General features: G+C 49.8%; 1 protein-coding gene across 2 annotated transcripts in view; it reads left to right on the forward strand.

The window, feature by feature from the left end:
* The window catches only part of LOC135244645 (collagen alpha-1(XIX) chain-like), a 123,869-nt gene that overhangs the window by 104,485 nt on the left and 4,010 nt on the right, over positions 1 to 15,374 (forward strand). The window contains exons 45-55 of one of the 2 annotated variants that reach the window (XM_064317107.1): positions 1 to 27; positions 1,427 to 1,480; positions 1,858 to 1,902; positions 2,156 to 2,200; positions 2,302 to 2,364; positions 3,199 to 3,234; positions 5,042 to 5,086; positions 6,906 to 7,040; positions 10,241 to 10,307; positions 10,815 to 10,955; positions 11,377 to 15,356. In XM_064317107.1, the coding sequence (XP_064173177.1) occupies positions 1 to 27; positions 1,427 to 1,480; positions 1,858 to 1,902; positions 2,156 to 2,200; positions 2,302 to 2,364; positions 3,199 to 3,234; positions 5,042 to 5,086; positions 6,906 to 7,040; positions 10,241 to 10,307; positions 10,815 to 10,955; positions 11,377 to 11,459 (741 nt within the window). In that variant the 3' untranslated portion in view covers positions 11,460 to 15,356. Of the gene's footprint in view, positions 28 to 1,426; positions 1,481 to 1,857; positions 1,903 to 2,155; positions 2,201 to 2,301; positions 2,365 to 3,198; positions 3,235 to 5,041; positions 5,087 to 6,905; positions 7,041 to 10,240; positions 10,308 to 10,814; positions 10,956 to 11,376; positions 15,357 to 15,374 lie in introns of those variants that run through there. The other variant, XM_064317106.1, reaches the window with a different exon arrangement.

Consider the following 15,374-nt stretch of genomic DNA (forward strand, 5'->3'; position numbering starts at 1 on the left):
GGTCCCAAAGGAGACGAAGGCCGAGCCGTGAGTTCCTCCTCCTCCTCTTCTCATATTGGCTGTGTATTTCACTGTGCGTGTCTGGCCGGCTTCCAAACGCTCTTGTGGCTTCAGAGGAAGCCCAGTTCATTGCCTGGCGCAAAAAAGAAATGAACTCCCCCGGTTATCAAGTCCAATATGAGTTGACGTGTCCCCCCCCCCGCCCCAAACCCTCCTCGCTCCAAAGGTTCGGACGCTGCAGTTTTCTCTTCCGCGCTCGAGGACAGTTGCCAGGACGGCTCCTAGCGACGCGAGGTCCCGCGCCTATAATTTCCCAAGAAGTCAGCACGTCTGAAACCTCAAACGTCCGTTTGAATTCCGGGCCTTGTGGGGGTGGGGGGTGGGGAGTGGGGTGGAGAGGGGGGCCGTCTTTGTCACAGTTTTGCCGCGAGGTCGTTTTTCACCGGGGGGGACGCTCGTCTGGCGTTCGAATAAACAGCATCGTCGGCTTCGCCGCCACCGCCGCCGAATTTGGCCGCTCCGTCACCGCCGGCAACCGGCGCGCGCCGTGGTCGCCGCCACCGCGCGGCGGTTCTAGCTCATTGGCTGCGAGCGGCATGTGATCGGTCTTCTTCCGCAACGATGACAGGCCGCTTAAGGCCTTCAGCCCGCCAGAGCTTTAAAGGGAAAATGTCCGCCCGCGAAATAACTCTTTTAACATTTTCTCGTTCTTCCTGTGCTGCTGTTTGTGCGTCTAATCCAGGGGGTGAGATACAGACTCAGAGACTTTGGCAAGATTTAAATGAGTTTAGTCAAAAATATCAAATTCTCATTTAAAAAAAATGTTTAATTAAATTAATCATCAAAGGCTATCATAAAAGTTTCATTTCGTGAGAAACATCGGATCTGTATATTGTCTAAAGTAAACAGTGTAATTAAAATGTAATAATACATTTATATTTCAGCTAAATCATTAATCAACCAGGCATTCATTTCTCTAATAATTAATTTAATCTAATGAAATGATAAACAAATCATTAATCAGCATTACTTCTGATTATTTCTTATTTATAATATAAATATATTTTTAATTTCCACTTCATCACTGAGACGATGCGCCAACCCAGCAATATCGTTGTTAGTCGCTATTTCGTGTTATTTCACTTTATTCAAAATGGTTTTTTTTTTTTTCATTTAAAATTCGGTCCCTGCATGCAGTTGGTTTGCAATCATCAAACACCCGTGAGTGATTGAACAGGCCCGAGGGCTTAGAGAGTCTATTACCCCTGTAACAGAGAGTCCATTACCCCTGTAACAGCAACTCCATTATCTCTGTAACAGCTGATCAGATGGCCCTAGAATCAGAGACTGCGTTACCTGCTTTTTTTTATTCCCGTGTCTCAATCCCCTGAGCTGGGTTAATGCCAGGTCTCATCTCCTCTGCCAGGGCGAAGCAGGTGCCATGGGCCTGCCCGGGCTGGAAGGGCTGCCCGGTGCCAAGGTAAGACTGAAATAAGAGGTGTTTCTTTTCATGCGGGCGAGAAGGAGAAAAAGAGGCAGTTCAGGAAGCCAGTGCTTTATGTAATATCCACATACGGGTGGGACTCATAGCTCACTCAGTACCGACACCGTAACACACTCTGATAACTGTATTCTGTCTTCTGCTGTTACACAATTTGATTGCCATGTACTTTCAATGCAATACACTTTGGTAACTGTGCACTGTCTTTCACTGTCGCTCACTTTGATGACTGTACTGTATTTCACTGTAACACACATCCACACATTGATGACTGTTTACTGTCTTTTAGTTTGTCGTGCTATGATAACTGCTGCGTTGCTGGGTAACACACTCTGATGCTGTGTGCTGTATTTCAGGGTGATCCCGGAATTCCAGGCGTTCCCGGGATTCCTGGTCCTCCAGTGAGTAGCGGCCTCTCTGATCAATTCCGTTATGGATGACTCCTCCTCAAACGTTTCCTTTCATTTTATATATATATATGTGTGTGTGTGTGTGTGTGCATGCGTGTGTGTTTACTCGTTGTTCCTTTCGATAATGAGAAGGAATATTTGTACTTCATGTTCAAGCTTACTGCTTGTACACTCTGTGTCATCAATACAAAGCACAGCTGTTGTCAGTCATCCAATGGCGCTTTCCGAATCCTTTGATTGACAGGGGAAGAGCGGTGCTGCCGGCCACCCGGGGGTCCCAGGAGAGCCGGTGGGTCCCCCTTTGTTTCAGTGCGCCCCTCTCTTTCCGAGGCTCGCTCCTCCGGGCTGTAGGCTGACGCTGTGGCGTGATTTCCTCTTTCCTCCCGACAGGGCGAGAGGGGGCCCATGGGGGAGACGGGATTTTCGGGGCCCGAGGGACCTCGCGGCGCACCGGTAAGGATCGACCCTGACCCTTTCCGCCCCCACGCCGTTGCACGGGACACAACCCCCCCCCCCCCCCGGGCACTGTGAAAACAGGCGGAGCATTTGCCCTACCCACCCGTCTCAAACCCTGACCGCACGAGAGGCAGTAGGCCCCTGTTCGCCCACTAGAGGCAGTAGGCCCCTGTTCGCCCAGGAGAGGCAGTAGGCCCCTGTTCGCTCACGAGAGGCAGTAGGCCCCTGTTCGCCCAGGAGAGGCAGTAGGCCCCTGTTCCTCACGAGAGGCAGTAGGCCCTGTTCCCCACGAGAGCAGTAGGCCCGTTGCCCACGAGGCGACCCCTGTCGCTCCGGGCAGTCCCTGTTCGCCAGGAAGCAGTGGCCCATGTTCGCCCAGAAGGCAGTAGCCTGTCGCCTGAGGCAGTACACCCTTTCGTCACGAGAGGCAGAGGCCCTGTTCACTCACGAGAGGCAGTAGGCCCCTGTTCCCAGAGAGCATACCCTGTTGAGAGAGCGTAGGCCCCTGTTCCCCCAGGAGAGGCAGTAGGCCCCTGTTCGCTCACGAGAGGCAGTAGGCCCCTGTTCGCTCACAAGAGGCAGTAGGCCCCTGTTCGCCCACTAGAGGCAGTAGGCCCCTGTTCACCCACGAGAGGCAGTAGGCCCGTTTGCCCTACGTAGGCTGCACCATCGTGAATAAGACAGCTCCCGGGCCTTCAAGACTCTCCCTTACCTCACATTGCGGCTACAGCACAGCAGGGGCGCGACATGTCTTCTCACTGTCGTCAGTATCAATATGGTGCAGAAAAGCCTGTCGTGGAGGAAGTAACACTCCATTTCTGTTTTCCACAGGGAAGGCCGGGAAAGGACGGTATCCCAGGTTACGAGGTGAGAGGGGGGAGGGGACATGAGCCAAAAATGGTCAGAGAGACCATTACCTCTGTATTTAGAGAGAACTGATTTTAAAATCATTAATGAATGTATTTTTTAGTCAATAAGAGAGACAAATCTATATTATGCTATTTTATGCTACACAGTGGTTTTCATGATAATAAAATCGCAGTAGTTATTGTGGAATGGTTGATCCAGTACAAGAGGAGCCCACAGTAGTCCTGGACTGTCTCTCTGTCCAGGACTGGAGGAGAGCTTAATTCACACTTTTGGCCCTGTTCTATAGTGTTTTCCATTTCTTATTTTGCATTCTCTTGACTAACATTACTAATTTGGCCGAACAGGCAGGTATGAAAAAAAAAAAAATTGAAGGCCAATTTTGAGAGGGGAAGGAGTATTGGAAATTCTATCTGGCAAAACTTTATCCAAATAAACTCGGTTTATGGTTCCAAACAGGGGATTGGGGGAACTCACCCAAGGTTGTGTGCGAACACAGTCCTTAAATCGGGTGGCCAAACCGTGTCCAGCGAGCAGGTGAATGAGGACAGGTCAGAGCTGATTTCAGCACAGGCCCCGCGGGCGCGTGGAATCCTGGGTAATGAGCGTGACTCCCGGGGCGAGTCCGGGCGCGGCGCGTTTCCTGCGTGAGAAACAGAAGCGCACGCCCAGCTGACGCAAGCGACGCCTGAGCGCGGGGGGCGGGGACGGCTCGTCATCATTCTCACCCGAGCTTTATTCGGCTGCAGCGCCACCCCCCCCCCCCTCCCCTCCCCTCCCTCGCCTCGCCTCCCTCAGCTCCCGACTTTCTCCCGCGTCACGAGCTTCCCCTCCGCCGCATCGGTGGGGCGACAGCGCCATCTAGCAGGCGGAATCGGCCTCGCGGCCAGCCTGCAGCTCGTTCTCTAACAGCCGAACGCTCCGAGCTGTGAGATCAGTCGAGTGTGAGGTTAGGGGGGTGGGGGAGGGGAGGGGAGGGGAGGGGAGGGGGGGGATCCCACGCACCGGCACCGCCGTCAGCCACGGGGGAATTCTCCCATAATTCCGTGCTGCGAAGGGGCAGAGGGAGAGCGCCTAGGTCTGGAATGCGTCGGAGCTAAAAAAGAGCGGTTCTGCATCGATAGGACAGGAGGCGGTTCAATCTCATTAGTCCGGCGCGGAGCAGGGCGTAGCGACGGAGAGATGGACGTGTTCACAGGGCCCCTCCGCTGAGAGACAGCTGGCAGCGGAGTCTGCCGCGTGCTGGACGGCCATTTGCATATAACTGATATACTTAGCGGCGGCGGCGGCGGAGTTAGCCGGGTCCCCAGGGAGCGTGGCAGAGCTGTGATCCAGCCTGCCCATCACAGCCTACTGTCATCAGCACCCGGGGAAATGAACCGGATCCCTCCTGGATGAGCGGGCCTGGAGCGGGTGCTTGGGGAGGGGGGTGGGGGGTGCAGCGGGCGGGAGGGGTCGGCTTGACCTCGGGGGGAGGGGGGAGAGGGGCAGAACAGCAGCGGCTAGCCTGGCCCAGTGGAAGGACGGGTGTGTGCTTTAGCCCCCGGGTCAATTCCATTCCGAATTTCCAATTACTCCGGTCCTCCGGCTGCCCCCTGAGAGGCCATCCCTGTGTCTGACCAAGCGTTTCGGAAGGGCTGTCCCCCTGTACAAATGTGTAATTTAATCTCTCTCTCTCTGTCTTTCTCTCTCTCCCTCTTTCTCTCTCTTCCTGTCTCTCCCTCTCTCTCTCTCTCTTTCTCCCTCTCCCTCTCTCTCTCTCTCTATCTCTCTCTCTCCCTCGATCCCCCCTCCCCCACTCTCCTAGGGAGCCACAGGTAGACCCGGAGACAGAGGTCCAAAAGGAGAACGGGTTTGACTCTTTTTTTTTGTCTTTGTTCATTTTTTTTTTTTTGAAGCAATCTCTCAGTCATTTTCCAAAACGCGCTACCCAAGCAGCACAGCCACTGTCTCGCACACACTGCGGCGACGCGAACGCAGTAACCTGCTCTCTGCTTCCGATACAAAGAGGGAAACGTAATCGCCCCTGCCGGATCACGTGCTGTTATAACGTGACAGCGTTTGTAATCCGTCACAGCCCTACTGCGCCGGTGAGGCTGTCTGACTCGCTGAGACTTTCCCCACATTCCTCCAATCAAACACTGCGGCGAAACTGCGACACGGAGTAATAGACCGGATACTCCCGGGGAGTCACGGCTGAGCACAGTACGACACTGAACGCTCGATGCATCACTCACAGTACGACACTGAACGCTCGATGCATCGCTCACAGTACGACACTGAACGCTCGATGCATCGCTCACAGTACGACACTGAACGCTCGATGCATTGCTCACACTACGACGCTGAACGCTCGATGCATCGCTCACAGTACGACACTGAACGCTCGATGCATCGCTCACAGTACGACACTGAACGCTCGATGCATCGCTCACAGTACGACACTGAACGCTCGATGCATCGCTCACAGTACGACACTGAACGCTCGATGCATCGCTCACAGTACGACACTGAACGCTCGATGCATCGCTCACATACGACACTGAACGCTCGAAGCATCGCTCACAGTACGACACTGAACGCTCGATGCATCGCTCACAGTACGACACTGAACGCTCGATGCATCGCTCACAGTACGACACTGAACGCTCGATGCATCGCTCACAGTACGACACTGAACGCTCGATGCATCGCTCACAGTACGACGCTGAACGCTCGATGCATCGCTCACAGTACGACACTGAACGCTGATGCATCGCTCACAAGTGACGCACACTGCAAAACCCAGTGAATCATGCTCACAGTAACGACCTGAACCATGACTGTACGTGCTACACATGTAATACACGGTGAACGCTGTGATCAAGAACATAGCTCCGTGCAACGCCTGACGAGCTGTCATTAGCGCTCACTAGCCGAGCACTGAATGCGATCAGACGCACCTTCACAGTACGACACTGAACGCTCGATGCATCGCTCACAGTACGACACTGAACGCTCGATGCATCGCTCACAGTACGACACTGAACGCTCGATGCATCGCTCACAGTACGACACTGAACGCTCGATGCATCGCTCACAGTACGACACTGAACGCTCGACGCATCGCTCACAGTACGACACTGAACGCTCGATGCATCGCTCACAGTACGACACTGAACGCTCGATGCATCGCTCACAGTACGACACTGAACGCTCGATGCATCGCTCACAGTACGACACTGAACGCTCGATGCATCGCTCACAGTACGACGCTGAACGCTCGATGCATCGCTCACAGTACGACACTGAACGCTTGATGCATCGCTCACAATACGCTCCGATTTTAGTGCTGTAACACTCGCATTAATCCAGTTTGGAATAAATTTGGCTCTAGAAACGAGTTCCTCTTTTTTTTGCGGAACTCATTTGGTACTTGGTAGCGGTTGCTAAAGGTCACATGTAATTTTAATCTCCTGTGTGAAACAAGGATGTGTGAGTTAGAGGGAAAATGGCGCTTCCGTTTTGGCAAACGCGCTGACGGAGCTGTGAATTTTTAGCAGGCCGTTTGTCATTAAGCCCAAGCCTCAGTAATTGGGATTCAGACCCGCAACCTTCTGGCTCCAGGCTGTGACACACACACACACTTCTCCACACTGACGTGCGCTTGCGGGGTTTTTTGTGTGTGGCAGGGGGATCCCGGAATCCCAGGAGAACGAGGAGTGCAGGGGGAGCGGGGCCGACCGGGAGACAAAGGGGCCGCCGGACCCTCGGGACTGAGGGGAGACCCCGGCCCCCCTGGGGCTCTGGGACCCCCCGGGCTGCTGGTACGTGGAGCCACCGCCGGAAGCACCTCTGTGTACTAATATTGGCCCCTCTCCAATGTCCAGCACGCCTACTCACCATTATTCTCAACATAACCTTTACAAAGTGTTACCTTCTGCACCACGAAGTATCATTGCTGCCTCCATCACTAAACATCATTTCTGCCTCCATCACTACTGTAAACATCATAATGCCCATCCTACTGTATCATCATACGCTCCATCACTACTGTAATCATCATTACTGCCCACACTACTGTAAACATCATTAATGCCTCCATCACTACTGTAACGTCATACTGCCTCCATCACTACTGTAAATCATTACTGCCTCCATCACTACTGAACTATAGCCTCCATCACTCTGTAATCATCATTACGCTCCATCATACTGTAAACATCATTATGCTCCATCACTACGTAACATCATTACTGCTCCATCACTACTAAACATCATTACTGCCTCCATCACTACTGTAAACATCATTACTGCCTCCATCACTACTGTAATCATCATTACTGCCTCCATCACTACTGTAAACATCATTACTGCCTCCATCACTACTGTAATCATCATTACTGCCTCCATCACTACTGTAATCATCATTACTGCCTCCATCACTACTGTAAACATCATTCCTGCCTCCACCATTTCTACTCCTTCACTTCTACCTGTACTGCCTCGCCTCCAAACCTCCAGCCCCAAATGCAGTGAGATGCCCTGGGGCTTCTCTCTGAAGCAGCTGAGAGAGAGGAGCTCTGTCTCTGGGCCTGACACAGAAGCCTCAGTGCTCTCCTGGCACGGCTGCCCAGCGTGGTGCCGTGGTGCGGAACCATCGGCGTGTGTTCCCGGGGCTACGGCGCAGGGACGCCCCGCCGGGCCCTTTGGGCTCGTGTCCTCCTGCTCCGCAGGAGCGCAGTCACGCCCCCGAGGGGGGAGCAACACCCCCGCCGCGGCCGCGAACGCACACACGCTTCACGTAACGTTCTCGCCCAGATAGAACGGCCATTTTCTTATTATTTAAATGTGTAGAGCGTGTATGAACATGCCCACCAGCTACAAGCGATGACAAGAGCATGGTCATAAGCCACTCCCACTATCATCCAGGCATCTCATTGGCTGCTTTCATCTCTCCCATGTAGGCATAGTTTTATGAAGTTGCCTTTCTCATCTACAAGGCAATAGGTCGGAAAAACCTGGACATTATAGAGTGAACGTTGACCTAACTTGACTGTAAAATCTCGGCTATAAATCAAGCTCCCAGCATTCAACGGGCACACGCCTCTTTTAGTTCAATTGCGAAAAAAAAGCACATGGGAATAGTGCTTGTGCCAGGGCTTTTCGAACCCTTGCCGAAGGCCCAGAAAAGAATGTTCAAGGTTTCACGGTCAGCTGACAGGTATTTACCATCCTGCCAAGAGCAGCGTTCTATATGCAAATGAGCTATTGTGCGGACCAATTTAGGAACAGTTACTCTTGAGCAGCCATTATCACCTGTGACATGGCTTCTCGTCATGTTCCGCATGTTGAGAGTGGTTCCTAATGATCGTCGATGAATTAAGTCATTATCCCATTGAGCGGGACCTAAAAGAGCCATAAAACAGACGTTTGCAGGGAAGAGCTTGAGCCAGAAAAGACGGTGTGCATTTATCAAAGCTTCCTCATCCCTTTCCCTGTTCCCTTTTCTCTGTTTAATTGTGTTGTTTTTTTAACGGCCAATTCCCTCGTGCGCTTGCATGACCCCTTACCAAGCCACACACACACAGGGACAGCTATCATTGATTACAACTTAAAACCTTTGTGTGTGTGTGTGTGTGTGTGTGTGTGTTTGAGAGAGAGAGAGAGATAGAGATGTGTGTGTTTATATGCTTGCGTGCGTGCATGTGTGTGTATGTGCATGTATATATGTGTGTATGAGAGAGAGGCTGTGCGTGCGTGCGTATATGTGTGTGTGTGTATATGTGTATATGTGTGTGTATGAGAGAGAGACTGTGCGTGCGTGTATGTGTGTGTGTATATATGTGTGTATGAGAGAGAGACTGTGCGTGTATGTGTGTGTATGTGTGTGTATATGTGTGTATGAGAGAGAGACTGTGCGTGCGTGCGTGTATGTGTGTGTGTATATGTGTGTGTATGAGAGAGAGACTGTGCGTGTATGTGTGTGTGTATGTGTACATATGTGTGTATGAGAGAAAGACTGTGCGTGCATGCGTATATGTGTGTGTGTGTATGTGTGTATATGTGTGTGTATGAGAGAGAGACTGTGCGTGCGGTTATGTGTGTGTGTGTATGTGTGTGTGTATGTGTATATATGTGTGTATGAGAGAGAGACTGTGCGTGCGTGTATGTGTGTGTATGTGCGTGTATATATGTGTGTATGAGAGAGAGACTGTGCGTGTATGTGTGTGTATGTGTATGTGTATATATGTGTGTATGAGAGAGAGACTGTGCATGCGTGTGTGTGTGTGTGTGTATGTGTGTATATATGTGTGTATGAGAGAGAGACTGTGCGTGTATGTGTGTGTGTAAAATGGACCACAGCGCTACACAGTGGATTAAGTTTACCTGATTTTAACAGAATTGTTCAGGGACGGCACAGTTCCAGCGGTCTTACTCTTCGTGTTAAAATACGGCTTTCACCTTCGGTCTGAAATTTACGGAAAACTTTGCCCACTCCGGTTAGTTCCCTTGCCTCTTTGTCTGTTTGCGCTGCCCGGAGAAGATTTGCTAGCGCTACTTGTGTTCCTGGAGTCTATTTCAGAGCGACGGGCCCCGTGGGAAGGGAACCCGCCTCAGATTTATCTTTAACATTTTGGAGCCTCGCATGAAATATATATTTGCGGCCTAAGGCGACTCGAATGAACACCCAAGCGAGGGATTACGAGGGAGAATGAAGAGGTAACAAAATGAGAAAAGAGGAGGGAAAGAAAGTTTCTTTATTGTCTTTATTGCGAGCCGGGGTCTTCTAGGGTTTCGGAAGGGGCCCGAGCTGGCGTTGAGCGGCGGAAGGGGTGGCAGTCCGTTCGCGTGAATCCATTTTTTAAACCGCAACTTCATCCCTCAGCCCTTAACCTGTCAGTGTGCCGCCACGGCGACGCGTGTGCAAACATGGCCGCCGTCTCGCGGGCCCCTTCGCGTGTTTACCGAACCCGCCAAAAGCGCTCGCGGCTGAGCTCGCGTCTGTTCCCTTTTCCCTCGGCAGGCCGACGCGGACGCCCTGGAGGAGATCAAGAGGTTCATCCGCAGCGAGGTGCTGAGGGTGTTCGAAGGTACGGCCGCCGCTCCCCCAACCCTCTCGCGCTTTTTATTTTTTAATCTCGCTTTCGTCCTCGCAATAAAGGATCTCTCTCTCTTTTTTTTTTTTTGCCAGAGATTTGCCGCTGCTGAAGTGATGAATGTTCGAGCTCGAGTCCTGAACGTGTTCCTCGTAAATGGGAACACGGTCTATTATTTCTTTAGCTATACTGTTATATTGCACTTTTTTTTTGGCAAAAAAGAAGGCAGATGATAAACGAGGAGGAAAAGCAGGGGATGGGTTATTGCTGTTTTACTCAAAATCTCGCCGTTATTTTTCATTCGGTGGGCAAAAAATGTTATCCAGGGACAGGTACATACATTAGCTATCCCATGATGCATTGATATAAACACGCTGCTCAGGTTGAGTACTTGGCTTAGGGGGTTGATGGCGGTGTCGTCCTGGGTATCAAACAGAAGTACTTGTTATCGGACGGTCTTGGTGTCTCCTGTAAGGGTGTAATGTGTGGTTTGCTTTGCAGAGAAGCTGTCAGGCCAGGGCTTCCTCCAGAAGAATCCGGCAAACATCCTGGCCCCTAATATTCGCCCGGGCCCCCCCGGGCCCCCAGGTCAAGACGGCTCCCCCGGGCCCCCAGGAGAACCGGGGACACCGGGCCCTCAAGGTAGGGGCCCCACCCTGAGAGCCTGAACTGCGGCAGGCCCTGTAACACACTCTGATTTCCTTCTGCCCCTAACTGAATAACACCCTCCGTATTTACTGCGTGACCCCTGACCTCAACATGCCACGCCCCGAGACCTCTGCCTTTATGACCTTCAAACCTACGTCTTTGGACATCAAGGGTTCATCTGACTGGCACGGCCGAGAGGCCAACTCTGTGGCAATGTTAGCGTGTGTGTGTGTGTGTGCGTGCGTGTGTGCGTGTGTGTGGCACAGTGAGGTTTTATGCAGGCTTTAAGCGCAGAACGAAGCAGTCAGCTGGGCTGACACACACATCACAGTCCCTGTAGGGGGGAAAAGTTTTCACATAAACAGCTACTTCTTTTTTATAGTTTTCTGGAGGATATTTTTTTTCTGCCTGTGAGGAGTGCGATCCGACATCAGAAATGGAAGGATGGGCGGACAGTACCCCTCCCTGGCTGGGGAGGAAAACACGGAAGACAAATGAAGAACTGGCTCTTGCCCGTGAATGAGATGGTGTGATAAAGCTGTGGACAGACTCGGGGGGGGGGGGGCAGGGGGCAGGTTGTTGATAACGCCGGTGTTTGAGTTAGGGGCGGGGGGAGAAATAACAGAGGAACGATATCTCATTCTGCAAGAATGCACTTCCTGAAAGAAAAAAGGACAACAGGCACGGAGAGAAGGAAGCGTCCGTTTGTCAAGCTTGTTCAGATATCCCCTGTTCCGCCCCCCCTCGACCTCCTGTAACCATCCGCGGCAACAAATTTGTCGCGTTCCTCCAAATTGCAGACGGCCGGCCCAGAATTCCTGAGGATTCTGACTGCCCTCCTGCTTGTTCCCGAGGTGTGGGTGGGGCTGTGCACACCCCCGGGACTCTGACTCGTTTAGGTGACAGCGTGTTCTGATCCGTGTGAAAGCGGGAAACAGACAAAGACTCGTGGCCTGTGTGGGAGGGCTCTGGACCTGCAGCAGCTCGCTCAGTTCTGCTGCTCCACTTTCACCGGACTGACACTGGCAGTCAAGGAGAAAAATAAATGACGCTCACCATTTCTGCTATGTAATGTGTCACTTTTACAGTAACGGTATGAGAACTGCAGTATTTGTCATGTTACAGTTATTATGTGACTGGGATTATGTGTGTATATTTTTCTCTGTATAATTTGAAATGCTTTAATATCCTACAGTATGGGTGTATTCTCCACCTAAAATTACACCTGCACCTTTTTTTTAAAAAGAACTTATAAATACTGTGAAGAAAAAAGAAGTGAACTGTTTGCTTTCTGTATAATTAAGCTGCTGAGGCATTAGCATTCGGAAGATGCTTCCTGCTTATGTTTTATCATCCTCCAGCAGTGATGCTCTTCCTCCGGAATGTTCCGGAATGCTAAATTGGGCTAAAAGTCTTAAAGTGAAAAGATTGTGGAGGAGTAAATAACTAGTGCCCACTGGGACTGTCCAGCTGGGTGTGTAGATTAAATCTGTAGAAGTGATATTTCAAAAAATGTCTCCTTTTTGAAGACATGAGTAGTTACACCACCACTTGTGGAATATATCATTTTTATTTAAATGTTATTGTATGCCCGGTGTTACTTACCTCTGATTTGGAATGCCCTGTTGCAGTGGTCCGGCCATAGTTTGTATCGCTGCAGCCTCATTGGCCAGTTAGAGTGGGCGGAGTCCAGAATGCGCTTCCTGAAATGCGTGCGGCCAATTGGTGCTTCTTTCACTGCGTCGGAGGCCTGCACATCATGTTAAGCTAGAGCAGGGGGGTGCAGGTGTCAGGGGATAAGGATAAGGCAGGAAATTTGTGCCGACCCCCCCCCCCCCCCCACCTGAACAGAATTTGTTCTTTGGCTGGATATGCAATCCGAGCATCCCCCCTTCCATATTCATATTTTTACTCAATTGCTATTTCGCCTGTAATCTGTCAGAATTCAGAATAACCTGTTCCATTAAAAACAGATTTGCGAAACAATATTATCTAGACTCTCAGTGAATCATAATTCTTAATATTTACTTAGCAGTGCTTTTTTATTTATTGGCTTCTTATAAGCTGAAATTTCTGAAGAGTGCTTTTTTTATTTATATTTTTTTATTTGCTCTGTGTTTGTCAACAGTGTAATATGTGTTTTTTTCTGTTTCAGAAAACTACCCATATGCATGAACAAAATATTAATGAAACGCTGATGCGTTATGAAGAGGAGTATGTGAAATCTGTGAATGTGGAAATGTTTATAAAACGGATGAATTATTTATTCAAACAGTTTTTTTTATAGACTCATCACAGTGTGATTATCTGAGTACTGTATTTAGACGTGTAATGATATGGTAAAGAGAGACATGGTGCTCAGGCTTAATTGTATAGTTGGATGCACTTTCAGAGCTCATGCCTCTGTTTTATGGGTAATTTTATGGAGCAGCGTATGCATGAATAAACCTGTTTCCCCCACGTGTCTTCGAAGCAAATTGCCTGTCTACAAAAGGATGCTTTCGGTGAACGGTGTTATCTTCGGCCTTATCACGTTGGATTCTGGGCTACCACCCCCAGTAATGTAATTATGAGCTCACTGACAGGACAGATGCATGCATTTCTCAAAACTGGTTTTGTTTTGAGTGTTTCTTTCAAAAGGCACACAGCAGAGCATAACAAAAATATAACGATAAAGTGATGATAAAGCGATTGATGATATTACTGTCAGATGACTAGTTTCATTGTCTGAAATTTGATGGCTCCTTGTTGTCAGGAAAGGCTCTGTTTCTGTTTCTCACTGTTGCATTGTGGGTAGCACCATCCCATGCCACCTGCTGTGGTGCTACACTCAGAGCATCGAAGCGGAGATAAACACATCATTCTTTTGCATTGCACCAATTGGAAGCTCTTCTGTAGCTCAGACCTCGGGCCCTGTTCACTGTACCGAGGGCTGATCGTGCAGGTACAGTGTTTTCGTTCTTGGCTCGGAATGTTGGCTACCAGGATGGGCCCCTGAGGCACGCCTCCCGTGTCGGAAAAGGATGCTCCATGTTGTTGTTTTCTTTTGCACATTTGTGGAGGAGCACAGCATTGCGTGGGCAGCACATTTTGATGGAACGTTTTTTTTGAACGTTTTTGAGCATCAGTGAACTTTCTGCACAGAGTCACATGCCTTGCAGAGTGCCGTGCATAGACCCTTTCCCCTTTAGGTCAGCAGCTCCTGAAGTTATTGAACTCCCAAGTCCAATGCCTTTCTGGAACCTCGCAGTCTAACCGACTTCTGGGACTGACGCTCATTTACTTTCCATGCCTTCTGGGGAAATGGGCTCTTGGATATTTTGTCTTTTTATAGAGGGATGCAGTGAGAATGTGAAATATATATACGAATCCACCTACGGCACCTCATTAAACGCACACTGTATGCTTTCAGCATGGGGTTTCTGCACTGTGTGTGGGTGGACATGATGCTCACGAGTTGCCAGATGCATTAATCTTGCTTGCTTTGCTTTGTTTCTTGTTCTGTGGTTTACCGTCGCGTTTATTGTTGCTTACAGATTTACTGTAAGGGTTGTCTCTTTGTGTTTGCAGCCTCGTTAGCCATATTGAGAGCTTGAAGTCTCTTTAAAGCCCCCATATACCTACCTCTTTAACAACAGAGTGCCTCTTGGTAATGTTTCTGGATACGCATTTGTTTTTCTTCAGTTGATGCAAGATAATGTTTTTCTTTGGTGTTATTTTTAAAGTTGATTTCAACAGAGGATTTGCTAATTGTCGACATGTGGGGGACTTTTCTGGTAATTATTACTGATAACATTTTCAATTCACATATTCCTGATGAAATCCATCCCGCCATCTTTTACTGTGTGGAGACACACGTTTCTTTTAAATGAGAATGTTTTCGAGTCTTCCTTCAGGTCCTATTTCTAAAAGCATTTTGTGATCCCGCCCCCTTATATTATATTCTTTGCCATATATTTGATATCCTTACTGTTCAGACTTTTTCAAGTTTAGCAGTGAGGTCATGGAGCTCCACTGAGTCACCCGTCACTCGCTAATGCCTCTGAATGATGGTTCTGGATGAGTTTTCATAAGATGACAGGAAGCATCCGTAGATTATCACTGTGGAATGGCTGAATAGTGAAGATTTATGTGGCGTTCGGGAGACATTTTACAAATGAGGGAAATATTACTTCGGTAGCGCTGATGTGTCTAGGCCGACACGAGGCAGAGAAATGGGAAAATGGAGAATGCGGCGTTTCGCCGACTGAAGTCACCCGAAATAACCCGATAAAACCTGAGACCTGACCATGCTTGCACTAACCCTCCTCACGAAATGTATTCAGTGGCATTTACCTGCTCTGGTAGTGACATTTAGATGCGGCCGCGTGGAATAATGAGAGGTGTCGGACGGGCGTGTTGTGCCTAAGTGTC

This window comes from Anguilla rostrata, chromosome 18 (assembly GCF_018555375.3).
Source record: "Anguilla rostrata isolate EN2019 chromosome 18, ASM1855537v3, whole genome shotgun sequence".
Taxonomy (NCBI): domain Eukaryota; kingdom Metazoa; phylum Chordata; class Actinopteri; order Anguilliformes; family Anguillidae; genus Anguilla; species Anguilla rostrata.